The sequence below is a fragment of the Lepisosteus platostomus genome, chromosome 24, assembly GCF_059453375.1.
Source record: "Lepisosteus platostomus isolate fLepPlt1 chromosome 24, fLepPlt1.hap1, whole genome shotgun sequence".
NCBI lineage: Eukaryota > Metazoa > Chordata > Actinopteri > Semionotiformes > Lepisosteidae > Lepisosteus > Lepisosteus platostomus.
In genome coordinates this window covers 9,171,499-9,198,610 of record NC_142634.1, presented here as the reverse complement: position 1 = coordinate 9,198,610, position 27,112 = coordinate 9,171,499, and the positions used below count along the sequence as shown (strand labels likewise).

Sequence of the window (27,112 nt, the reverse complement as noted above, 5' to 3'; positions counted from 1 at the left end):
TTCTTAATTTCAAATATAAAACAAAGGTCATACACAAGTCTTACTAAGCAGTTTTAATTTGAAGCCTGATTTATTGCATAATTAGCAGGCAAGAAAAAATATGTAACACAAAAGGCAGATAAAATAACTTTACAATAAATTTATACATTGAACAGTTAAAAAATGTGTATTTTAAGGTTACAGTTATAAATAATTTTTTTTTAAAATAAAAAAAAAGTTTTAATCTGCAGCACCAACTGCATGAACAACATCACCATGAAGAACTGCTGAGTTTGCAACAGGCAGGCTGTCAATTAATTGACTTTTTCATTTGCTGGCTTTTAAGTGTAACACTGAAAAATGAGTTCTCTTCCTGTATCAAAGATGACACGTCTGTAGCAGAATAATGAAAGGGCATTGCCAACCTCCTCCCATCCCATTAATTTTAACATGGACTGACAATTTAGCAGCATGGCTGATCTGTGTGACCTGGCGGCACTTGTGACAAACAATTAAATATATATGGCACAAAGTAATTTTTTTTATAAAAAGCAACATCAAGACAAAACAGTGGAAAAAAATGTCTGGTGTGACAATGTTTTGATTGATTCATTTTCTTTGCTTACATCATCTGGAAGAGAAGTTTTTAAGCACATTATACCAGGGTAAAATGCAATTCACTTAAGTGCAGATTGAAGTAAGAAATGTTAGATGATGTACATTAGAATGTAAACTTCAGTTTAAACTACTAGTCTCTATTATTTTGCTTAATCTATATTTTTTGTATTAAAAATTAAGTACATTTAACTTAGCAAATTAACTGAAAGGTAGGGATTAACTTCTTTAAAAATGTCAGACTTCGTTTATAATTCAGGAAATAATACTACAGTCAGTTATATATAAATTTGAGTTTAAGGAAATGCATATATTGGCTAAGGGTTTAGCTCTGAATGGTGTTCGGCTTATGAGGTATATTAATGCTGTAAAACAACCAAGCTATGGCTTTTAGTTTTTACAAAGTTTGACACTGAGAAGAACAAATGTGATACGAGCATGTTTTCTCGATAGGGCCTATGGATCAAAATACTGAGGCAGTATAAAGGTAAGCAGCTTCTATTCAAGCACAGGGCTTGTTAAGGGGTTAGTAATGGAGGTAAAGGATTGCAGTCTACTTGAAATAACCTTTAGGATTTGGGATTGTCTAACACTACTATGGCTCATTTATATAATGAGAAAATGGCAAAGTCAAAGGTGACAAAGTCCAGGTATTATCCCAGGTTGGGGTGGCTGACAATCTGAACATTTTCACTGTCATACACTCCATACTAGGCTTTACATGTTCTTAGAATACAGGCAGTATAACAATTGTACTGAAAATTTCCTGCACTAACTAGAAAATAATTAAAACAAATATTCTATCATTGAGCAAACCCAACTTCATTCCTGTCTTCTTAAAATGTTCAATGGCAGCTTTCTCTATTTCACAGGTAGGCAGAGCATTTGCCTCAGCAAACTGTCTTGAATTATCATTGGAATTCTAAAAAAAAATCACAAGTCACTTTTAATTAAAGCCGTCAGGCTAGAGACAAAATATGAAGTTAGAGCATGTTGCGGGATTGCTATGATGCTGTGCAAATACCACCAACATTTAGATTCTCATCCCTTCATTTAGAGTACAGGTAGTCCTCAATTTATGCAGTACAAGTGTTCCTGAAAAATGCTGTGTATACTGTATCAAAAACCGATTTCCAATATGCTGTGTATACAGTATCAAAAACCGATTTCCAATAAGAGTGAATGTAAATAGTAGGGTGATGCAATCTGGATTAACTCCTATCCAGAGGGCCAAATTCTTCAGAATTCACATTTGTAGAATACTACAAATCTGTAGAATTTGTACTAAATTAAACCCTAAATGTTTATCAATCTCATACTTGAAAAAACTGATAGTGGTTGGTGGTGAATAGTTTGCAAAATATACTGTAGGAGTTAAGCCTATACATCTGGATTGAACAAATATTTTCTTAATACTCTAAGCCTTTAAAATGACATTTTTTAAGGTTTTAATCTTTTTTTTCCAGATTTGGTTTTTAAGACTTTTTATTAATTTATTTTGATTTACTAAATTTTACTAACTGTAGACTGATTTATTTCATCATTAAATATACTGAGTGTTAAGGTGGATGATTTGTTTCCACATAATCACTACTTTAGGGCTTTATCTTATACAGTACATTTTAAACAGAATGTATAGATTAAGATCAAGACGTGTTCTACATTTATTTATTAAGTGTGAGATGATGGGAGACACCTGGAAGAGTAAAAAGATTGCCTGGCTGCCCGTGTGTCATCCAAGTGATGCTATTTATCCCAGCACATAACTGGGTACCACAAATCACCACATCAAGCGCAGGTAAATCGAGAACTACCTGTACTCGGTTTATTCCAATGACAAAAGGACACCTTTTCAATATTACATTACAGACATGAAGTGCATGAATGCCCCAACAGTACCACAAGGAGGCTACAAAATTCAAAGGAGTGCTTTAGCAAACCATTTTGAATGAAAACATGTTGGCAACTACCACTTAAACGGAAGTACAACACAGGCTTTGCCATAAGGCATTTGGCTAAATTGTGTGGGTTTTTAAAAGTTTTAAATAAAAAAAATGACATGCAAATATTAATACTGCTATAAAAAATTTAAACAAAACTTGTATCTCCGATTCATTTTGTAAATACAAAAACTGCACATCAACTCTTAAAGGAGCAGTTAAGGAATTGTAACGGTTGGTTCCCTCCCTTCTTGTCCAGCATGGCGTGTCAGTTGTTGTTCTCTTTGGTTGTAATAGTCACCAGCTGCTTGGCGGCCTTGGCAATGTCATAGGCGCACTGGATGACCTGCTGGGTGACCAGCTGCATGTCGGGGGCCGGGCTGCTCTCAGGCGGGAGCGTCTTCTTGCACTCACACTGCAGGCGGTAAGCGCTGGACGTCAGCAGTCTGAGGGAGCCCCGCACCAGCTCGGACCTTGGCTTCTGCAAAGCAGATCAGATTCCCCTCCCTTTTAAAATTGTACTTCTTATCAGCGCTTTTGCAGACATTAGGTGTTTAAATCACTCTCGTATTATGTGATAACCACATTTTTTAATCAGTTCTCCCAGCTGTTTCCGCCGCTAGAAAGCCCCAGATGAATTGCATATTTGGATGCGAAAAAAGCAGGTTTAAGAGACTTTTTTTTTTAAAGTCCACACAGAAACAGCCAAGTTCTCTTTCCAGTGAATGTCCGCTTTCCTCCGACAACCTCCCAAAAACCTGTGTCATGAACCTCTGCTTTCCATTTCCGCCTCCCCCCACGAAGAATCAGTTCAGGAGTCAAACGGTAAGTAAAATATTACCTTGGGAAAGAGGGCAGCCATTTCTGTCACAGCCACATGTATTCTTTCCGAGCATGGTATAAAACTATAAAGGGACAAAACAAACATTAGGAATAATGATATCCACTGGAGAAAAACAACAACATGCACTCTTTTAAGGTTAAAACCTGAAACACCTGTCATGTCTTTTGAACACAGATATTGATTGCATTTGATCAAAGCACCAGATCTGAACTGGTTAATTGATCTCATTATGTTTATGGCATTAACAAATTGATCAAGTGAAATAAGAATAGCATTTCACACCCATTTTACTTTGTAAAAACAAATGTTCAAGGCTACCATAATTCTAGCATTTCTATCTCGTGCTTTTCTTAAAGCACAGAAGAATTTTTTTTTAGTTTGTTTTGAAAATTGTAATTAGATGTTGCCTAACTAAACAAGTGCTGCAGCCAAAATACAGTCTAAATGAGAACACCTTATTTTTTCATTTTCCTTAAAATATCCAACATACTTGTCTTTTATCACGTGAACGCTAATTTGAAATGGCTTGCTGGTAATTAGGAATGTTTTCTAAAGTCATAGAAAAAGATGCCTTTTTTTCTAGAGTTTTACCTAGAGGCTCGATTGTAAAACCAATTAAATAATTACATAAACTAAAATTAAAAGCCCAAGGCTGAGCTGTTTTGGTTTTGAAGTAGTGTAACTCATTGTAATCTGCAAGTTGGAAAGAAGTGATTCAACACTATAATTGTACTTTTTTCTTGATGAATTTTGGGACCTTTAAGGTCAAGAGGTAATAAAGGAGTGAAAGAGAAGACATAAAAGGCAGTGGATATAGTGCTGTTGGGCTACACTGAGTTGCAGTGAATATATGAACTACATTTGAGCCTATAATCTAGTTCTGGAGTTTTCCAAAACTGGTATTTTTCTTTTATAACAGCCAATTTGTATCCTCAAAAACACTGCTGGAAGCCAAATCAAAAGGTCTCCACTACTGTACCATTATAGTTGGCAGATACTTTTATCCAAGCAGCTTAAACAGCTGATTATTTTACTGGAGCAATTTGGATGAAGTTACTGTACCTTGCTCAAGGGTGCAACAGCAGTGTCTCGCCTGGGATCTGAACCCACAACCTTCCAGTTACAAGTCCAGAACCCTGACCACTGCTGCCATACTACATACGTGTTCCACTAACATTAGACAAAAGGGGTAAAACGTTAATTAGGTAATATCAATGCTCCCATCGGGGCTTTCTACAAAGGTAACTGCAATAATGCCAGTCAGTCAACGAAAACGTAATGTATCTCAACAATTCCTCCATGCCTTAGCAATCAAAGTACAGTCAAAGTTACAAAGTTACATCTCTACCGCTAGGACTGATTTAATCATGGAACCCTTAATCCAGCCCCACGGCACATTGTAGTGAGAGAGGAGACACTGTGCCTGGGAGGCAGGGGCAGAGGCCAGAGTACCAGGAGGCAGGGTCAGGCTGGTGGAGGCTGAGAGGCTGCAGGGAAGAAGATTTTTCGGCCCAGGGCACCAGGGTACTGAAACAGCCCAGGCTGTGCCTAAGCTTTCGCAGGCTCTCACGCTCAAAAGGTCTGCTTAGAATGGAGAACAGGAACCAGAAAACGTCAAAGAAAGTCAAAAGGAAAAGAGAGAGAGGGAGACAGAAAATAGAAAGAATGAAATCATAGGGATGAAGAACCAAAATTAAACTATTTCTTTCATCCATGCCAAAGAAACCGAATGACGAAAACATGAATGTTGAAAAGAAGATGAGGGAAAAACAGGAGAAGATGAGAAAAATTAAAGAATGGGAATTATTACTAGAATGCTGTAATGCAGATCTGGGATGATTTAGAAAAGAGGCAAAGCACTTAACTGCATGAAAGTCTTTGTCACCAGCCTCATGTGTGATATCCCATTTGCCACTGGAGTCTCGCTACACTTGCATACCAACAAAGACCATGCAGTGCATATAAGCTGAGCCCATGCAATTTAGGGCAGCACAGCTCAATGGAAATTGCCTATCTTGCAGGAAGATGTGATTACACTCTTTGCACACTCAGCACTCCGGGGAACTTATCCCCAGTCTCACCTGTCATGCTTGTTCTCCTGTGCTGCTCGCAGAAGTTCCTGGATGTTCTTGGTGATCTGTTCGGTTTTGCGAATGACGTCCTCCGTGCTGGGCAGGGTGGCATCTGGCTCGGCCTCTAAGTCGTCCAGCTCAGGGATGGATCCGTCGCCTTGCCAACCACTGCTCCTCTGCTTGCCTTTCCGACACAGTCTGCAAGGATGGGATCTTTAAGCACGCTCTGCAATATCTAACCGAGTCACACGATTAAGAAAAAAAGTCCTGCTGACTGAACAGATCACCGCCTGCCCTCTGTAGAAAAACTAGGAAAAGACAGGAGGCGGAACCGAACAAGTCCATACCCCACGTCTTCCAGCTCGGAGTCGTTCACTGTGTTGTCGTAGTCACTGTCAGGTATACTGCTCTGCTTTTCCATCTTTGAGGCCTAAAATGGGAAGAACAGTAGCAGAGATTGCCTAGCCTGTAGGTTTAAAAAGCAATTCACAGCTATGGCATCTTTTCAGAGACGCTGCAGACAAGAGCAAGTTTTCCTGTTTCAATGCAAAGTTGTGTTTGAAATTTTCAGAAACATTCAGCACCAACTGCTTTGGTTACAAAAAATAACATTTGCCAACAAACCAGTTTTTAAGCTTCTTTCAAAAACATGGTTTTCTTTACCCCATAGCTTTACTAGTGACCACAAAACAGAAACGTCCTGCACACAGTTAATGGTAAACTACACAGTATTATATTTTTTCCCCACTCTTGTTGGGATTATTCCTGGTTATCACAAAGTTCGAGTAAAATTATAAAAATTCGGAGAAATGTTTAAAAAATGGAAATACTTTTCCATGAGTTTTAGAATAAGCCTCCAAGGAAATATATACTTTACAACCAGAATAACGGGCAAGGAATTTTAACCGTTTTAAACCATTTTCTTTCAGCCAAGAAGCTGGAGTTAAGATCCACACCCCTTTGAAAAATAACCATGATAGGGGGGAAAAAAAGACAAACTACTTTGCATGAAACAAGAAAACAACACCCCAAAGCAAGACATTAATTTGATTATAATTAAGATGAAGCTGTTAAAATTTTAATTGCCCATGTTAGTCAACAGAGGTCATTCTGGGGTTCAAATATTTTTTTCTTAAATACAGTAAATGTCTTTCATTTGTGTCATCATTACACCAACACTAAAGACTGGCCAACCACATAACAAATCAGCAAAACATCCACGCCTACATAAGTGTCAAATACAGTTTTAAAAGTATTGGAATGAAAACTCCCACTGTGGAGTTTTTCCTGATTAAAGTGGATTTAAACATTTGAACTCCTGATTAGAACATGAAACGACAATGCACAAGGCAGAAGTAAACGCACAATAGCAGGAACACCAAAGTCAAACATTAACCACAGGAAGCTAAGTGCTTCGCTATTCTCTAACAGCATGCATTTACAGATTCTAAATGACAAGAGTTCCTTATTGCAGGTTTCACTAGACATGAGCAAGATTAGCCCTGAGCTTTTCTGACATTATAGTAAAAAAGGTTGTCCAAAACAACTGTTGAAGGCCTCTGCTAAACCATCTGTGGATGACAGCACTGTTTAGGGCATATTTCATGCCAATACTGCACACTTCTGGTCTTATTTGTAGCAAGATCATTTTAGGAATAACTATAAATTAACATTAAACCAAATCACTGAGATTTATGTTAAAAAAAAAAAGATTTTTAGAAACATTTAGTTACTAAGATTTACCCAGAAGCAGGAGTACATATTTAATTTTATTGCGTTTTTGAATATTTTACCTTGGTCTTTCCTAGTAAACTAAACTAAAAGACTACGTTTTTTTTTTTATCTAACAAGCCACATAAGTATTTTTTTAAAAATGTTTCCCTCTGAACTGCAAAAGACTATTCTGGGCACACTGCTTTTACATCGTCTTTCACTGCAGGGTCCATCTCCAGAGACACACAGGCTGTGAAAAGCATTCAAAGCAGCGCGACAGGCAGTCAGAAAACCAAATACGTACCCTTCCATCCTACACATGCCCACACACAATCCTCTTCATATCTGACGGGCATGATGCCACACACAGTATCTCGAGTGGTCACACTTACAACATACAGCTGCTTTGTGAACTAGGTGATCAGAAAGGTATTATTCATTTCTGTGTCTAACGACCACCGAAAATTCCTCTTCCAAATAAAATGAACGGAAATTCTCTCCTGGATAACTTGCCAACGATTGCAAATCCCCTGCGCAGTACAATCAGAGTTACTGTAGTGCAAACATGCTTGATGGAACCACCAAGTTAGAATTCTAAGACAAAAAACCCACAGCTGGTGCTGGCTTTCAAAAACATACAACACACATTTCAAATTTTAATGCACCAAGGTGAGAACATTTTAATTAAGTAAGAAGGCAAAACATATCCATGTTTTTTTCAAAAATATAAATAACAATAAACGTGTTGCTTTTCATAAACACCATATAAAAAGATCAGGAAGATTGTGACAACCTAAATGTGTCAAACATACCGCTTCTAAACCAGCAGCCAGCTCTTTTTCCTTATGAATGGGCATTTTTAGTAGCATAGTGTGCTGTTATTGACAGTGTCCTATCAAAATCTCACGACTGCTGCATTGTTTTCAGCGTCGATCGCTTTTCATCGCGAGCACTCTGAAATCTGGAGAGTCGGACTTGCTATTTAATTATCACCTGTAAAAGAAAGGTTCCTGGAGCTTGTGGGAAACATTCAGCTAAACAACTAATTTGAGATTGTTTCTTTTTTTTTAACAGAAGGCGTTTTTGTTTTGTGAATCTGGTTTTTCCATTCACCAAATACTCATTGGATAACAACGGAAAAACAAAGATTTTGGAGAGATTTTGAGAGCACACCGAGGAGAATTAAGAAACCTGTGACCATCATCGCAGCATTCCGAGGGCGTGAGGTTAAAACAGATGAGGCCAAAAACAAAAAAAGGAAATGGAAGAAACCACACAGAAGGGGAGCACGGAGAATGGTGAGAGGAGGGTGGAGATACGTATCAGGCGGCGAAGGCAGGTGAGGTCATGAAGAGTTGGGTCATGCTGCAGGACAGGGGAAAAGGAAGTGGAGGTCAGAGGGAGGGGGGCGCGGGAGGAAGTGGGGGTCTCTCGCAGGAATCGCCGCCTCCTCCGGGGAGCAGACCAAGTGAGAAGGTACTTAACCCTTCGCGCACTCTCGTCCCGCGACCAGGAGAGCATGGAAGGGAAGGAGGGGAGAGATGAAGAGGAGGTCACAAAAGCACTCCTCCCAATCTGAAAGGGTAAACAAATAAAAACAATACTCGGGCAAAAAAAAAAAGAGAGAAAAAACGACAAAAGAAAAAGTAAAAACGAAATTTTACAATCCAGCACAAACAGCATGTTTGAGATTAAATTTCTTAAATCTTATTTCCCAGTTTAAATTTGCCAAGGTATTAAATACTTGTCTAAGCATATTAAAAGCATCTTTTCATTAATTGGTGAATTGACAAGCAATTCAAGTAATTTTAATTTAATTAAGTTTGCTTCAAAAATTTAATTCTTTACTCTACATTCCAAACGCCACCTTATATTCGTGAAAGAAATTCATGATTTTCAACCAGAGTGTTGTGCTGAATGAAATCTTAGGAACTGAAAAAGACACCCTCCACCTCATTACAAAACAGAAATAAAATCAGAACACACCCAGGAATGGTCTAGGTTTGCTGATAATGTGAACAAGGTAAAACAAAAAAGCACAAAAGCAAAGAAATACTTGAAAGACATGTTTAATACTATCTCCAGATGACGTTAATACATACCTTCACAATGTTTTTATGTCTCTTGAAAAACGATCATTCTCAGTTACACCACAACCATAGAGCTTTTTCATGTATAGACTGGTATTCCTAATGTGCGATGGTTGTTTACAGGAAAAACACTTGTTCAATTACAAATGGTACAGCAGATCTAAAATTCCCTGAGCTTACGACTAAAGTTAAGCATTACTAATTTATTTCAACGTTTGCCCAAATATGGAGCCTAAAAGTCTTGCAGCAAATGGTTTTAAAGCTGTATCATTCCATGAAGTTTTAAATGTCCTTTGAAACAGGTCTTCAAGGAGCATTTTAAAAACAACAAAATCCAGAAATCAGAATTCAACACAGCTACTCGCATTAAGCCGATTTCATTCAATATAGAAATCATTTGGGTCCTTTTCACATGAAATTCATGAAAAATCAAACCAGAAAAAAAAAAAACACAGGCTGAGGAATTTCACCGAGATATAAAAATCTCATTCCTCTATCAGGCATTTTCGTCAGGCTGCGACGTGGGCCCAGCTGTGTGACCTTAATAGCTTGGCATTGCGGTGCCTGATATTGGCCAGGTGTGGAGTAGCAGCAGGAAATGACTGAAAAAGGAAAAGGGGCACAATTTCATGAGAGTGAGAGAACAACTGAGACAGGTGGCAAGAGGGCAAAAAAAACAGCTGAAAAGAAGAGAACAGCAGGAGCTCATTGCGGGTCTACTTACATGTGGCGTGAAGGGATGCAGGGCGGTTATACCCTCTTCTGTGAAGGCGGCATCTCCCTTGGGGAGATAGGGCTTCAGACCCGAGCCAGTCTCATACATAGACATGGGCCGGCTGCCGCGCGCGGACGCCCGCCACGTCAGGGCTGAGGCTGAAGGGCTGGCGGGCTCTGGGTACTCGGACCCAGTCGGGACCTGATAGTTATTGGTTGTAACCTGCCGCCTGAGAGTGGTGTTCTCGCTTTGCAGCGTTTGCAGCTGGAAGAGACGTTTAGCAATATGCTAAAAGGAGCTTTTGCAGCAAGCTTTTCTCTCTTTCTTGCTTAGCATAGAGTACACCATTTTTCTGACATGCATGCTCCCCCCCATTTTAATCCTATTGCTCATACTTTCTCTGCCTGAGGATTTGCAAATGAAGGACTGAATTCAAAGCCAAGTCAGGGGCAGCTGCTTTACTGCTGGTGTCAAACCTGTCTGGAATACCGTCTCTGCAGCTTGACACTGGCTCTTATAACCAGCTATTGAGCTCTACTCATTTAAGAAACACCTGCTCTACCACGTTAACCCTAACCATGCTGAGCAAACCAAAGCACAGCAAAATGTCAAGCAAGCAAAGAATACAGCACGCAGCACCCATATAGGAGACCTTTTCCCCCCACTGAAAATTGACTGAGCAGCCCAAAGGAAGTAATCCTTGCAAAGGCAGCACAGGACAGAAGCTCAGGAAATGAACACTTGAAAGTCACAGGGAAACAAAGGCTTGCAGCAGTGAATATCCAGAGAAGTGGAAAACGGAGGGAAAGGTTATATCCTTTCTGCAAATCATGATTAGATGGTTCGGAATTGTTGCAATAAAGGTAGTTTAAACTGAAAAATACAGGTACATGGAAATTTTCATAGCAAAATAATTGTAATCTGGCCAATTCAGATCCGATTTCAAACAGCTGTAAGTTCACACAATGCCAGCCCACACAGCTTCAGTTTACACGGTTAGATTCACCTAACTGAGTAAAAATACTGCTGAAGATATTTGTAATCGTAGGAAACTTGTTATTTAAATCTGATGCTTGTACATCTTGAGTTTGAATTATTTGGATGGATGTCCTCTTGAATGTTGGCATTTTTTAAAGTGTAGAAGTATTTATTTTCCCAGATATGTGGTGGATATATGAACAACAGTGTCTCAGTCTCCAGAATCTGTTTTTAAATTATACTGGATGACTGACAAAAACATTCATGAACAGTGCAGAAATAAAGTCAAGACACCAGACTGTGCCAAGGCTAAACGTATTTTTGTGCTAGAAATATGAATTCATAAAAATGGTTAGATCCCTAGTGCAGTTAATTCAATTAATAACCTCTTCCTATTACAAGTTTGATATTTCTTAAATTACAATGTTATCTTGGGTATTCATGATTGAAACAATAAAAACTCCAACCAAACATACAGAAATCCCACAGACTAAAGTCCAATCATCTTTTTATGTCACATTTTTTAATCTAAATCCTTACATGAGCCACCTCAGAGCTGTAACTCCAGCTCTTTGGTCTTTCAGGAGGCCAGTGGAATGCCTGATCAAATTACACACTTCTGGCTACATCTAGGCCATTCAGTTAACAACACAAGCATCTGAACCTCATTACTCTTTTAACAGCTCTCCAGCTTGATTTTACTCTGTCTTTATGTCTTTATCAAGACACAATGCTCTATAGAAAACAATGGCTTTCTTTATTGCAGGGTACTGGAGAAAGCCAAGGTGAGGTACACATCAGTCATTCAGGAACTTAACTCATAATGAAAATTTCTGCATCTTAGAATTTTTATAACTTAATATAACATTTCATTACCTTAAAGTAATAAGAATTCAGCATACTACATTATGGTTTCACTTTTTTTCCCCCAAACAGGTTTTAGTCTGATTTCTATGAAATCTTTCAAATTCCAGCCAAGATATGTAACTACGGTCAATTTGTAAATTTAACATGTACTGTACCTAATGGTAAAAGGTTTCTAAATTTAGGCCATGTGTGAAACATTTATTTTTGTACACAGCTAGCTATTTTTAAAGACTGCTCACACTACAGCATTTTACTACACACAGGAAAATGCCATCTGCTTAGATTTATTCCAGGAAATAATCTGGCAGGATAAAACGTTTACTAGAATTTGGATAACCATAAAAAGAAAGAGCAAAATGTAATTATGAAATTAGGAGAGTCCTGATTTTACCCTTTTTAGCCAAAACAATTACAAATAATGATGTAGTGTGAACATTCATTTAAAATGCTTATGAAAATGTAACATATCGATAGTGAAAATATAATAGATATAAAGTTTTAAGTGTAATAGAAGCACTGACACTTCATAATGACTATTAATTCCTACCCAGCTGTCGTTCTGTGCTTTGTGCGAGCAACTTATGCTTTGATTTAAAGCTTTTTTTTTAAAGGAGACCATTCTATGATATTAAGTCACATCATGGGAAACTCTATCAAATTATTTTACAGTAGCAAATTACAGATGCTGCGTAACTGCTTCAATAAAACATTAATGCAAGTACTCCACTCACATTTCTGTGACAGAGATGAACAAGGTGTTAATTCTGAGGTGAGCCTTGCGATGAAGTCTTTTCGCTGTGCTCACATGAATCCCCTGTGGCTCCAAAGCTAAGTGTCTGTGTTTGTGCTCTGGGGGCATGGATCTGTATGTACCTTTTTCTGCATCAGTCTTAGCTCATCACTCAGGTTGCTGTTCACTTTCATGAGCTGCTGAATCTTGGCTTCTGACGCTGTTAGTGCGCTTTTAACTTCCATGAATTCCTGCACCGTGATCGGTCCGTCTGACAAGTCTGAATCCACACTCTGCAAAAAGAGCACATTGAGCCTGTCACTGCTGAGGGAAAAAGAAATCACTGCAGCCATTCAGTAGTGGCTGCATTTACTTCCAGCATTGAAGGCCTTTACAAGCAAGTATACTTAGAGCTTCTAAAATGCACCATTTAAGAACACCTATAAGTCCCAAAGAGTAAGGCCTGTGAGATCATTTCAACGCACTGACTTCTGACATCTACACTTTAAACTTTCATCTTGTCATGTCTTTCTATTTAACTGGTACAAAAACAGATCCTATAAATATCTGCATGATGTTTAGTGACTTCTCTGCTTCTCTGCACTTGAGCCTCAGTGAAGGGACATGTGAAAACAGCAAAAGGACATTTACAAGTGCAAAGTTTCATGCGTACGATTCAAAAAGAAATGCCAAACATGCACGTTTACAGATCTTGTCTCCACAAGTGGTGTCACACATGTGTTACCTTTGTCCGGTCTCCTTTACCAGAAGGTGGCTCCTGGTCTGTATCTTCGTCAGAAGCAACGCTGTCATAATCCGGCTGGTCATTGTCTTGGTTTTCACTTCCATGCCGACTGTTTATATTTTTAAGGATCAGCTCCACATTTTCTACAACAGAGGCAAACCAAACACAGAAAACCATTTAGCGCTTCGAGAGATTCACAATGGGTTTTGCAGGTCAAAATCTCTGGCAGGTCCAATAATTCAGATAATCACTTAATACAAGAATTAGGAAAAACAGATTGCTCACAAATGATTTCCTTTAAACTGCATCTGACTCATTTGTACCTTTCGGACTTGCAACAGAACTTCCTTGCTGTCGACGCTTCGCATCGCTTAAAATGTCAATCACAAGCGTTGCAAATTCATGAGCATTAAATCTTGCAAGCTTCTGTCTTCCCTGGGAAAAGAACGAAATTGAAACTACAGAATTTCTGCAAAATTAACACAATCAACTTTACAGAAGAAAACACATTTCCAAACCATGGAATAAAAAACTAAAAACCAATTCTTCTGAAAAAATACACCTCAATAAACACTGAGGCATGTGTTGCTTTCCTCAGAGTTAGAATATACACATTTAATAACTTTATCAAAATAATTTAAATAACATATTCAGATACAGATCTGTATAAGAAAATTAGTTTTTCAAATATAATAGTGACCAATCATTGTCGAAATATTTGGCTAAGACCATGATTAACACACTGCCACCTAGTGGCTTCATTGTTAAATTTAAATCAGAATGCAAGTCAAGTTTAAACTTAACACATTATCCCTAACATTATACATTTTAAGCACCAGACTTTTCAGATAAAAAGATAGATATTTGCCCATTTCCCAACTCTGCTACTGAAAAGCAATACAATTTCCATCTGCATGGGCAGGTTTGATTCTCTTATTCTGTTAGGACACTCCACCTATTCATAAAATGTATGTGGCTGCAAAGACTTGCCTGGTTTCTTGTTGATGAATACTCTGGGTTCACAGGTAGGAAAGGCACAACTGTAGTCTCGGTTACCAGGGTACTATGGTTTTGAGTTGCTAGCCACACTGTAAATATTAGAAAAACACTTCTGGGTGAACAAATGTTGCCTACCCACACAAGCATCACAGAGCAAAACTCAAAATCAATTAACTTTATAGCACGCCTTACTTTGGAAACTGGACAGTACGTCTTATAAAAACATACATTATAGATGGGTAAAAGATAGACTTAATTGGAACTAGATTAATTCTTCAAACATTGCCTTATTCCATCCAGGTGGATGCTGCACATTGGTGGTGGTGGTGGAGGGGAGTCCCCATTACCTGTAAAGCGCTTTGAGTGGAGTGTCCAAAAAAGTGCTATATAAGTGTAAGCAATTATTATTATTATTATTATTATTATTATTATTATTATTATTATTATTATAATTATTATTTGGTCATTTAAGATTTAAATGGTCTTTATTTACAGCTACATTCATTATGACTCACCTGCATCGGTTTCTCTTCTATCAACCTCGTCGTACACATCCATTGCTAATTCTTCAAACAAATGATTACTGAGCTGAAAAGTTTAATGAAAGAAACGAATCAATAGCTCATCCCTCAAACTCACTGTTCTCGTATCAGTCAGGCTCGGTATAATTTCTCATCATTCACCTCCAAAATTTTTAAATCTTGAGTTGATTTTTATTTTTAGGTTATTTTTTGTAAATCTGTGTCCATATCAATATTACTGGACAAACAGGCATGAAGACAAAACAAACCCTGCCTCCGTGAAACATGCATAGATGTTTCATGATTGAGATACTTATTTTGTATTTCAAAGGCTTCCATGAGACATTTGCTTTGAGCTAAGAAACTAAAATAAGTTTATACTTAACAGTGTACTGTGCCAAGCCATGGAAGGGCAGCGCTCACTACAATATTATTCCACATCTATGATGTGTGCAAGTTAAAGAAATAAAGAAACTTACAGACTGGAGCTTTTTCTTTGCTGCTTTCGCTAACTCTGATAAATCCAGACTGCTATTGAAACAAGAAATACCATTTTTAATTTGAGTTCTCAATTAAAGAGAAACCTAATCCAAAAATCTCAAGTCTGCCTTGAGAGTAACTAAAGTACTTACACATGTCTTATCCATAAACAAAGAGCAGCAAAAAGGAAAGAATAATAAGACATTTTTAAAAGTTAAAACCCACGAAGGCTGCAACATTTAAATTAGGCCAAATATAAGGTTTAGATTAACTTTATGGTCTAAACTTAAAATCATGGTCTCTTTGATTTAATCTAGAGTTTGAAAAAAAAACTGAATTCACATTATTCATTACTTTCATGTATTACTTTCTCTCTTCAGAGCATGTAATGCTCTGCACTTAATGCATCTCAAATTTAGCTGTTTTAGACTCTAATCCCATGAATTGAAATGAGAATCTCAAGACCTAGCAGTACAGTAATGACATAAAAGTTATCGGTTCTTTCCTGGTTAAGGTTCGTGAAGAAGCAGAGCCTTTAAGCAAAGTACAGTTTTCTGCCCCACCACCGGAACATCAGAAGATGCAAAGCGAAGTGCATTATCAAAAAAGCAGAACTAATTCTCTGCTGCGGTACATCAAAGGTGAACAAAACCCCCTCTCGCTGAGAGATTGTTCTGCATCGTTTCTCTCAAGTGGAAGATGGGACAATCTCTGACCCTGGGGCAAGTACAGGCAGGTAGCCATGTCCGAGGTGCCGCTCAGATTCTGAGTCATGTATCAGACAGCCAACGAAGCCAACTTGTTATACAAACACTTTGTTAAACAACAATTCTAGAACAACTCAGACATAACTTTGATCTAACACCACAGCCAATGAATTATCCACCTGATGTAGCTTTTATGCACTGTCACAAGAACGTATGCTACGTTTATTGCATAGTTTTTGTATTACCTGTCTGCCATTTGAGGAATTATGAAGTGCTGTCCATTTTTGTGATCTGAAAGGCAAAGCATTTAGAATCAAAGTAGGCAACCAGATGAGAAAGAGAAGTGAAATGAAGGTGTCAGTGTAGGTTTTGTGTCATGCTTCCCCACTTACCTGGCTTTCTGCCGCAGAGGTAAAATGCTAGCCTGTCAGTGAGTTCATACTGAATTTCCACCAACCGATCTGCTAGGTCATGGTGCCCAGCTTGCCTTAAAAAAAGAAGCAGTTTAGTTCTTAAGAGAAATCAACATAACTTTCATTACTCACAACTTCAATGCGTGTCACTCACAACCTACAACCTCCAATTCAATTACTATAAAAAAGCAATAAACAGAGACTCATTTACCTTGCACAATCAATAGGCGTTTTCCCATTAGCATCAGGTGCCCCAGGATCTGCCCCATATACAGTGAGTAGCTCCACTTGAGAAACCTGCCCAGCCTTTGCTGCAACATGGAGAGGGGTGTTCCCCTTTTCCTGAGCAAGGACCAGACATGTGTGTGAAATCAAACTATTCATGGAACTCATCCACCTTCCACTTTTATCACTGAACTTCAAAAGATCCAGTATTAACACACCGCAGATATATAGTGAGCATCAAAATAAATTTCTCACTTACAACTGGGACAAGTTATTATCAGGAAAATAATCTTTCTTTGGAAGGGTACTCCAACACTTTAATGAACAGACAGAAAATTGGTAAATAAATTATGCCGATTAATATTTATCATCAATTGGCTTGATCAACATAAGGTCTGCTGTGAAAAGTACAAGCTAGTGGCATATGTGGCCACAGTTAGAAGCAGTTCAAGCTGTACATCTGTGATGCATGTTTTTCAGATTGCAGACGGTGTCTTGTGGGATTCTGTCCCATTCCTATTGTACAGTACGAGCAAGCATGTCTCGTACTGTCTGTATGGTATGCTCTCTGAGCCCTAGATGCCACGCATCCTCCCAACTCATCTCATTAAAATGATCACAGGGTTTATAGCTGCAGAAAAGGGACATTTATAAACACAACTGTCAGATTCTCATCTTAAAAGAAAAGCATTGTTAAACAAGCAACATGAAGCTGTGCATTGTTTTCCTAGACAGCTGACATGTCAAAATGAGCCTACAAGAAGGAAATCGAGTGAGAGTTCAGATCTTGACCAATATAGCGCCTTGCAGTTAAGATGCCACCATGCACTAAAAGTTGGTGTCACGCTCGCTGACGTCCACCAGGATGGTCTACTGCTGGCCAAGTCCACTTGGGGTTGGTTTAGCCCAAAGACTAATATACGTATAGCACCAAGTTGTTCTCTTGATATGCACGACACAACGTTTTCTTCAGCATCCTTGACATTCAACAGGTTAAAACACCTCATCATCTGTGCTCAATCAACCCACTCAACAATGAGATGACTTATTGTCTGTGTAACAGTAAAATAACTCGAGTGTACCCCAATCAGTCATGTTCAATCCATTAAATATCCCCGATGTCTTTTCAATTCATATCCAAAATTCTAATTCACATTTATCTATCCAAAACTATTCGTCTAGAAACATACATGCAGAATGAAACATTTATTTTTCATCGTCCACTTCCTGCTGAGTTTTAATACAAAGAACACAGCAGTATTTTTACACATTTGATCAAATTAAAGGAGTTGGAAATAAATGAAACTATAAATTAAAATATCTATGGGTCAGTATGTCCTTAAAACAACCCAGATTTCATTTTATCTTGTTCTAACAGATCTAACAGATTTTGTTTCTGTAACAGATTTCACTTACGGGGTGGAAAAAATTGGCCTGGGCTCCAAGTGACAGCAACCTTAGACAGGTTTCCAGATTCCCAGTCCGCACACTTGAGTGCAGTTGCTAAAATGGAGAACAAAAGCAGGTCAATTATGAAATTTGACCCATTTTTTACAAACAGACACTATCCCCATTTGTGTTGTATGGTTCATAGGATCTTATCAGCTTTGCCAAAGGCATTTAAAAGTAAAATTAAAAAGACTCATAACATGTTAGGAGAGCTAGCTTTCACAGAGTTGTTTTATCATTTTTTTTACATTATAACACTTTTATGCAATACTAAAATGACTGAAACAAGAGTACTGATTGATGGGTAAGCTGCATGTTGTTTCAGCGTAAAGGACTGCAGGACACTCTCCTGGAGTGCAGACAGTACAGTGACTGCTGGCCTCAGGATCTGGGCACTGCAAGCACAGTGGACAGCTACAACACGTCCATTCCCCAGCTCTTTGGGTCTCTTACCTTGCTCAGATCCTTTGCGGTGACGCTGTCGTCCTCTCGGCACGGCATTCGGTGGACAAAAGCCAGCATCTGATATTTGGCTTTTATAAACTCGGTTTTATTCGGGCTGGGAAAAGCAGGAAAGAACGCACAGGGGTGAGGACGCGGTAAATCTCGAACACGACAATACGCATCCACGTCTTCATCCTGCTCTTATCCCTTCACCAGTTTTGTGTACGGAGATCATACTTTTGTTTTAAATTCAGAACCTTTAAAAACAGTGATACTAACAAACACATACACTGGCAAGGTAATACACGTGGACAACACGTTCAAAGACATAAGCACTCACAACAGTTTATCCTGAGGGTTGGCTTTCCGTTTGCCACTCATTATAGACGCAGGATCCAGCAGAGAGTGCTCCCATATTGAGTTTGCACCATTGTTGTACAGCGTCTGAACCATCTGAAAATAAATAACAGATATAAACCGACACTACTTTTATTACCGTTTATCAATATCCTGAAAAGATTATAAATGGATTATAAAGGTATAATTCCAAGATATACTTAAAATATCTCCTTAATATACAGTATGGTCACTATTTGAAGTCAGTACAGTATAAGCATTTACATTTTTTTATCCATGCATCCAATGATTAAATTGGATTTATCCCAATCAAATTTCCTCGCTAGCACGTTCTACTTATCTGTCACTTTATCTAAAAACCATCATAGGAAGTGAGAGCTGAGAACATAAACCTCCTGGAAATGTCGGTATCACACAGCATGTCTGTAAATCAGCGATATCAAGTGGAGCTATTTCAGCACATGCCAGCAGGGATACCGATAACTGCAGAAGCATCTACATTCCAAACAGATCTGGTGACTCTGTGCGCTAACCCTTGAGGCTTTCTTGAAAGGCATTATACGATGCTAATGGGGTGGATATTCTGATGACCCACCCCAGGACAAATTAAATTCAAGCCATCTCATCTCGCAGGGGAGGAAAAGGATTATGAAACCTGATCATTCTGCATTCTTAAATGTATTATTTGAGGGTAGCTGTTTTTTTTTTTTAAGTACGGGATATTAGATTTGAGCTGTAAAGCTATATCAGGAGAGTGACAGAATTTTTTTTAAATAAAAGCCGTGAATGTCTCAGGTCTATAAAGGAGTCGGTAAGTGTCTGATTTGAACTTAATAAAGAAATTGAGTTATTCTGCTCATGGAAGAGGCAGACCGGACCTGGAGCTGGGTGGGCGGCCATGGGGTGTGTGTCAGATGTCGCACTTGTGAGCTGTGACGGCCTAAACTTCTATGTACGCTGCAGCACTCGTCGCAGATCAACACTCCTCGGTTGACAGAAGCCCAGCGAGGGTCTGAAAAAACAGGAAGGAAGACATGCGTTAAAGGCCCATCCTCCACCGCTGTGAGGAAAAATGAACTGACTGCCACCCCGGGCCCCGAACCGCGTCCGTCTTTTTAAGAGCTCCAGCTCCGTGCGTCTCCACCTGACCTATTCAGCACGGTCTGCTGTGACAATCACTCCCTTCTCACGTTTTCCCCTCTGCAATCGGAGGAGCAGACACCTGCGAGGACATGAAGCGGGCGTCCGTGCAATTCACCAGCGCACCAGGAGCTACCAACACGACAGGACCAGCAGCAAGAGCCGGGGAATGTCAGCTAAGAATAAACTGAAAAGTTTCCAGTCTTAATGGCAAGTGAAGCGTCACGAGTCTAGAAAACTTTAAAAGCAATGCACAGATTCTGAAGGCTCGTCTCTCCACCCACGCCCTCTTTGACATTTTCACAAAAGCCATTCTGCTGTTTCCTCTTCCTCTTCCTCTGGGCTAAACTACTGTACAAGTGCATTTGCAAGCAATGCCAAGTCACCCTCTTGAGGTGCAGCCACGTTCGTCTGCCTCTACCTGGCAGATGTACTGCGACAGATGTCCCTCTACAGATAAAAACACTGTAGGCAGATATACGGCAGAAGAGAGTAGGATTCAGACCTCAACATTATTACGGTACAGAAAGAATGGCAAGCCATTTTGAAACTAAGCTTTAAACCAATCTGTAAAGTCCAACATGTTGCTGAATTTCACCTTAACTGATATTACGAATATAAATATTTCGTTTGGGGAAAACTCTCTAATCATACTTTTAAAACATAAACAGAATATTTCAGTGTTGTAACGCCGAATAATTTAAAAAAAAAAACAGTTCTTAGGCTCACAATTTTTATAAAAGACTGTAAATGTTAATCGATAACCAAAATGTCAAATGTTCAAATTAATATTCTCCATCTGTATATTAATTTATATTACATATTCAGAACTGCATTGATTTAACTTTGAAAACACAAAAAACAAAGCAGCTGCTTATATGGTTTTCTGGCACATTACCGTAGTTTACTATACTTGAAAACCTTCTGTTGTGCTTACTCACAAGTGCAATGGATGCGATAAAGGCATATAAATGACAGACAGGCTAACAAACACTGGGGATCTAACGTCTGATCTCAATGTGCCTGAGTTACAGTACATCCATGACCTACAGAAAAAAAACACTTTCTTTCCAATTCCTCAGAAGTTAGCAAGAACAGGTTATTTGTGAACACTAAAGACCATCAGTGTCAGCAGTCAGCAGTCCTCTGCAGAATCCATCTGCACTTGTCAAGCTTTGAGAAGCAGTTTGATACACAAATGAAAAGTTACTTTCTCCACTACTGCTCGGCGTTAGAATGTTGCAAATTATACAGATCACATTATTTAAAGAAAAACTACTAACTGTAAAATGGGAAGACATAAATACCCCCAAATACCTAAAACACGGTACCAAACCCATCAACAGTTGTCTTTACATTCAAAATGATATTAGGTAACAGTGCAGTGGGGAAGTAGAAGAACACAGATCCTTATACGGCCACAATTATGACAGATTAGAATCACATCATTCGTGACACATTACAAAGCAAGGCAATGGCTTCCCTTTTCACAGCTCCCCACTGAAACAGGGTACTGCACACTCCTCCAGCACTGGGAAATACAATAGTTCAGCAACATTCAGAAGCTTCCGCAGTTAAAACATTGAGTAACAAAATTACTCATCGACGTTAGTCTTTAGGACCTGTCTGAGAAAGTTAAAGGCCTGGAGTCGTGAACAGTAAAATAAACAGGTGTCTTTTTGTATCAAATAGGTTATATTTAGTAAAACACTTTCATCCAGAGGTGTTGGTAAATTTGGTTGTTTGAAGCAAGAAATGCAGTTTTCTAAGGGCTGGACATGTGTAAGGTACCAAGGCCTTTAGAAAACAAAAATCTACTGGAAAAAGAAGGAGTACAAATATGTCAAATTCAGCTATTCCTAGCACTAAAGATATATGTTTGGATAATACCGTACATGCTTCAAATTCTTTCCCCGAAGTTCATTGCTTTTCTTTTACTAATGTGGTCACATGAAACGAGAACCACAATTGGGTATATTGTATATTTTTACACCCTACAGCAGAAATCCGTAGATTGAAGGAAAATGAAAAGACGAACAATTAATCCTGACTGGCGCACCTTGTACACACACAAAATTGTATAATGCACAAAAAAATTTCATTCAGTTTCTCAGATGCTGATGGACACTTCCCTTAGGGAGAATATATTACTTAAAATTAATACGGTCAAGGGTCTCATTCTGAAAAATAAAGCAGGTTACAACATGAAAAGAGAGCCTCTGGGTTAAAATGCACACCAGCTTCAGCAAGTGGAACTGAAATGACAGAATCCACACAAGAAAAAGATCAAACCATCTTGCTGTCAAAATATCAAATCCATATACAAAACTAAATCTTCATTTTTCAGAATGATTCCTGTGAAGGTCTTGTTGTGTAATACACACTCGCATGATACACACAAAACGAAGAGAATCTGCTGATCAATATCAGACATCTGAGCAAGAAAGAAATAGGAAACGTGAGTAAAATATGTTCTGTGTTGTAACAAATACCCCTGCTTTTTATGCAATTTCACAGTGCTCGAATAGAGAAAAGATGATAAAATATGTAAACTCCAGAGTCTGGAAAAAGACTGCCCGAATGATAAGCAAGACCTGTGAAGAAATAGCAGCATGGTTTAATCTAGTATTTGACATCTGTCATATACAGTAGCAACAGGAGGTACTGTATATGCAGTCCAGCCTTTTCATGAAAGCTAGGCAAGCTGACACTTGTTAATGAATAATTATATGTAATAATGACCAACAAATGTGTCTGATAAAACTAAAACACGTGTGATTTTACTGTTATGGGACTGTAGCCCCTGATTTCTATTTCTGCACAGGGTGACATTCAGTTCCTCATTCTTACAAACTTGAAAAGAGATGCAAGTTTGCAATTCTGCATGCAACACGGTGTGAGGTGTTCTCCAGCAGCAGAGACTAAAAAGGCACTAGTACAATCTCTCGTTGCAACAAAAACAGAGATAATTGCAGATTTATTTGAAATTCAAGGAGATTATATCCTGATAGTGCTAAATCATCGATTGTCCGTGGATAACTTGTTTCCTTATATTCTGATTTCTAACAGCTGCAGCTGAAATGCAGGGCTGGTGGCATCTGGCCCAGAGATCCGTTTCTCTTCCTTCCTGCCTCTGACTGATACCCTGCTCTGCTGGAGTGTGTGTACAGTTAAATAAACTCCTCCTGTTTCATAGTGGCTTCTCAGTAAGACCAGACCTCAAAAGAATAACTTAAAAGTCTTTGGGGGCGGTCTTCTGCTGAATTTCAATTAAAATGAAGAAAAGGAACACCTTTAAAGATGTTTAGTCATTGTGACAACGAATTCACAACATGTCGGCCCACTGAAATAAAGCAAGCAAATATTTCATTAGTTTCCATAAACTATAAAATGTGAACACACATTTCCAATTTTACTACAGCCATGCTCTCTATCATACGGTTCATGAAACTCTTTCACACATTTAAGAACGTAAGAAAGGTTACACAGGAGAGGAGGCCATTTAGCAAATTGAGCTCATTTAGATGGTAGCAGGCCTAATTAGTCGGTTTGTGAATCTGACCTGGTCATTTTTTAAAAAAGATTCTGTCCTCATATTTCTTTTGATTTAGCATTTTACCTTCTACCTGGAATCAGATACTTTGCACAAGAGAACATACAGTATGGGGGCGGAGGGGTAGCACTGTGGCTAAGGATCTGTGCCTGTGGCCGGAAGGTTGCCGGTTCAAATCCCGCGGCCGGCAGAGGAATCCTACTCCGTTGGGCCCCTGAGCAAGGCCCTTAACCCCAACTGCTCAGGGATTCTTATTGAAATAAAGTACTGTAGTACTGATGTTAGATGTGCTTAAATAGAATTAATTCCAGGCCATTTCCAGATAAAGAAAAATATGCACAATTTCATGCTGCATGAAATTTATTATTCTCTAAAAACAGAGAATAATTTCCACAACACATAGCTGGAAAGATCCTCTGTGATGTAAGAGATTAATAATTCCACTTTGTGTTTACGGTTACTGTACACACCTGATTTTTCTGTTGATTTTGCAAGAAAGCTAGGCAGCAACTACTTTTTTTAAATAAAAGCCAATTCATTAAAAAGCCAACTTCTGCACGATCCTTGCTCATTTACTTGGCATCCTGTTCTTCCTGTACTATTTACTAGACAACAGGACCTTCTACATGTTAATACCAGCTGGAAGGAAGCAGTGTGTTATGAATCATACTACCAACAAGCGTTTATTCCAATGTGTTTTTTTAATACATTATACCATAACATTCAGAAAAGGGAAGTAGCCTGTGCCTTAGGGAAATCTGCCTACACTACACTCACTAACAACTTCTGCATTGCTACAGTATCTGCAGTTTAGGGAGTTTGGTTTCGAATGGTCTCAAGATTCTTCAAAATTTCCAGCATGCTAAGAAAACAAAAGGCATCCATTTATACTTTTTTTTTAATGTCGGTCTGTCTACGGCTGTGTGCAAACAGGCCGATTCTGTTAGGCTGAAAACAAAAACATGCAAGATCAGAACATTTTGTTTCAATGGGTGAATATAATAAGTTAGGCCATGTACACTGTCAAAAAGATAGCAAAATCTATCTAGATAGCAAGATCTGGTTTTGGCTACACCTAAGAAATCCTAGTTTAATTTCCAGTGAGAATCAGGGTTATTACTATGGTTAATGTCTGTTGTCTATTTCAATGCTGTGGTCACGAAAAATGAAAGCCTACTTTTATCAAGACATTTCTGTTATTCTGTCTTCCTGGGTATTTCAACAAAACACCTATATGGTGGAATTCAATTGGACTGATGTTAAAGGAGAAGGGTTCAGAGCTGTTTTCAGGAATATCAGTATCTTCCCAAAGTCCTGCAAATGTTACATATGAAACCTGATTATTGCTTCAGCATTCTTATCATTTTGCTGCTTTTAAAAGTACTGTCAGTCTCTCTTAAATCAAGTAGGAGGTTACTCAGAGGACAGCGGCCTTTCAGCTCAGCATCTATCTGACTAATTACAGGGCAGATTTCAACCTGTTGTCACCATCAATCTGCCTACTCTACTGTATGCCTACTTTACTTTCCAATCACAGCTGCCATCCAGCCAAAAGCAGAGATTCAAAAAACATCTGTAGTGATACACAATAAATTCAGTTGTGCTATGAATTTAACTTTGTGGCCATGAATGTAATCACGTCATATTCCAGGCACTTTATGACTTACTGTAACAATGCGCAATGAATCAACTTCACAGATTTTACACAAAACAACACAGCACAAAACATTTTCACAGTGGTGTAAATGTCAGTCATTGTCTCTTACCACATAAACACACAGACATAATTTGTAACCAAAGACCTAGTCTTTAGTCAAGCTTCTGAAAACGAAATCCTCCCCAAAGCATTTGTATTTAACGGTTTGTAGTGATACTTGGAAACGTTCTTTATTTGAATGCAAGTAAATGGAGTTTGTGTTTTCCTGCCACTTCACCGACCCATAAGATTAGCTCAACAACACTCGTCAAATATGAGTCTGATTTGATAGCTACTTTGACATATCTATAGATCAGCTTCCAGCCCAGAGATTAATTCATCAGAACAAAAACGGCCCACAGCACTGAGCCCTTTCTGACTTCATAACGACGTTTTCTGTGCAATTTTAATTTTAATCAAATCGCCTACGAGTAGCAGTAATACAAAATCAATCCGGAAAAACACATTTACATCCCTGCGTCCAGAAAGAACGGCCCTTTTTAAGTCACCCAACAGTTTCCGATTTCCAGATCCCATTTATATGTATGCATAATTACAACAGGTTTTGCAAAACCTCTTAGAAAAATTACAAAGCGAGGGCAGCACCTCGCAATTCAACAGATGCTACCTGAAGGTTAACGCCACTTTTACACGAACCACTAAAGGGTGCAATATCTTGCCAAGGGGGTAAGAGGAAATTAGCATGATGACTGCAGAAATCGCCTCTCTTAGTGAAACAATGATGACTGTTAAGTCAACTCTGTTGGTGTTTTTGTCACTTACCCGGAACGCTACAATCGGCACAGACCTCGCTGTTCCGAAGCCGCTTTGACATCCTTATTTTCCAAATAAAAGGCCCTTTTTAAAGGTCAGTTAAACGTTTTAGTTATTCTCCTATATTCATCTGATCCACGGTTTCCGCTGCGAACTCACTATTACGTACACTAAGAAGAAAATCCTGACGGGCACAAAATAATTCGTCTTTTTTCCGCCTCCCTTTTATTTAACACAACAGAGACGGGAAGCTGCTGCTATTCTAAGGACGGAAACTCTACACCAACGTGAACGCGCACAGTAGCCGAGGCCGTTTGCATTCAAGCGCGGAAACTACGGAATATCCCTAGCGTTCCGGCAATGGCGGAGATAAGACTCTACGTAAGTTACGGCTCTTGACTTCGTCAGGCAGGACATTATTAAGAAACACCTCCGCCTGTCAGAGTTCTGGGTCACGAACGTAAATAAAATCGTATTCTCCAATTCCAAATACGTAAGCGCCTCCTGACACCGCACTCCCAGTTAGGTAAGTTGCGTAGTGTATAGGATGTGACAATCTTTTGAGTGTTAAAATCTGAAACAAATATTTCAAAGCATTAAATAAATGCAACATTGTGAAATGTATTAGGTTAGTGTTGAATTAATTTTAACAATTCAATGTGATATTTTAGGCACCTGTTAATTCTTTGAGTGATAACTCCCCCTGAGTAAAAAATGGTAGTGCCTTTGTTTTGGAACTAATCATTTTATACACATATGCGTTTTTATCTTCTGAATACAAAAAGTAAAATGATTTTTAGAATGGCTTCCAAAAACAACAAACTAACAATGTTATAGTGAAATACCTTCTAAGAATTGTATTGAACACGAACTTATGTTATTGCGGACACCCCTACGTAGATCATAATAGTCCTTACCAGTCACTTCCTTGTTTTTCAAAAGTTTTATTTTGAAAAGTTAGCGTCGTATAAGTTGTATTTTTGTGATTTAATGCACGCATCCACCCTTGGCTAGCGGAGACGGCCTTTGTCTTCTCTCACGTTTCCTCGGGATAGGACATCAGCGT

At 38.6% G+C, this 27,112-nt stretch overlaps 1 protein-coding gene across 10 annotated transcripts; it reads right to left on the bottom strand.

Annotated features, from left to right (window-relative positions):
- Window positions 1–38: 38 nt before the first annotated feature.
- On the bottom strand, window positions 39–27,104 carry git2a (G protein-coupled receptor kinase interacting ArfGAP 2a). 10 transcript variants are annotated; one of them, XM_088618516.1, is made up of 21 exons: window positions 26,964–27,104; window positions 19,762–19,895; window positions 18,867–18,979; window positions 18,536–18,641; window positions 18,050–18,136; window positions 16,620–16,750; window positions 16,388–16,482; window positions 16,241–16,286; window positions 15,288–15,339; window positions 14,803–14,875; window positions 14,279–14,376; window positions 13,612–13,723; window positions 13,289–13,431; window positions 12,687–12,836; window positions 9,978–10,232; window positions 8,649–8,738; window positions 5,798–5,880; window positions 5,460–5,648; window positions 4,831–4,962; window positions 3,376–3,439; window positions 39–3,015 (listed from the first exon to the last, which is right to left on the bottom strand). In XM_088618516.1, the coding sequence occupies exons 3-21, from the start codon at window positions 18,977–18,979 to the stop codon at window positions 2,803–2,805; spliced, it is 2,232 nt and encodes a 743-aa protein (XP_088474642.1). In that variant the 5' UTR covers window positions 19,762–19,895; window positions 26,964–27,104; the 3' UTR covers window positions 39–2,802. The 10 variants fall into 10 exon arrangements, with proteins under 10 accessions (XP_088474642.1, XP_088474638.1, XP_088474639.1 ...); XM_088618512.1 differs by lacking the exon at window positions 26,964–27,104 and adding an exon at window positions 26,056–26,366; XM_088618513.1 differs by lacking the exon at window positions 26,964–27,104 and adding an exon at window positions 26,056–26,365 and having other exon boundaries at window positions 4,831–4,959.
- Between the last annotated feature and the right edge of the window lie 8 nt (window positions 27,105–27,112).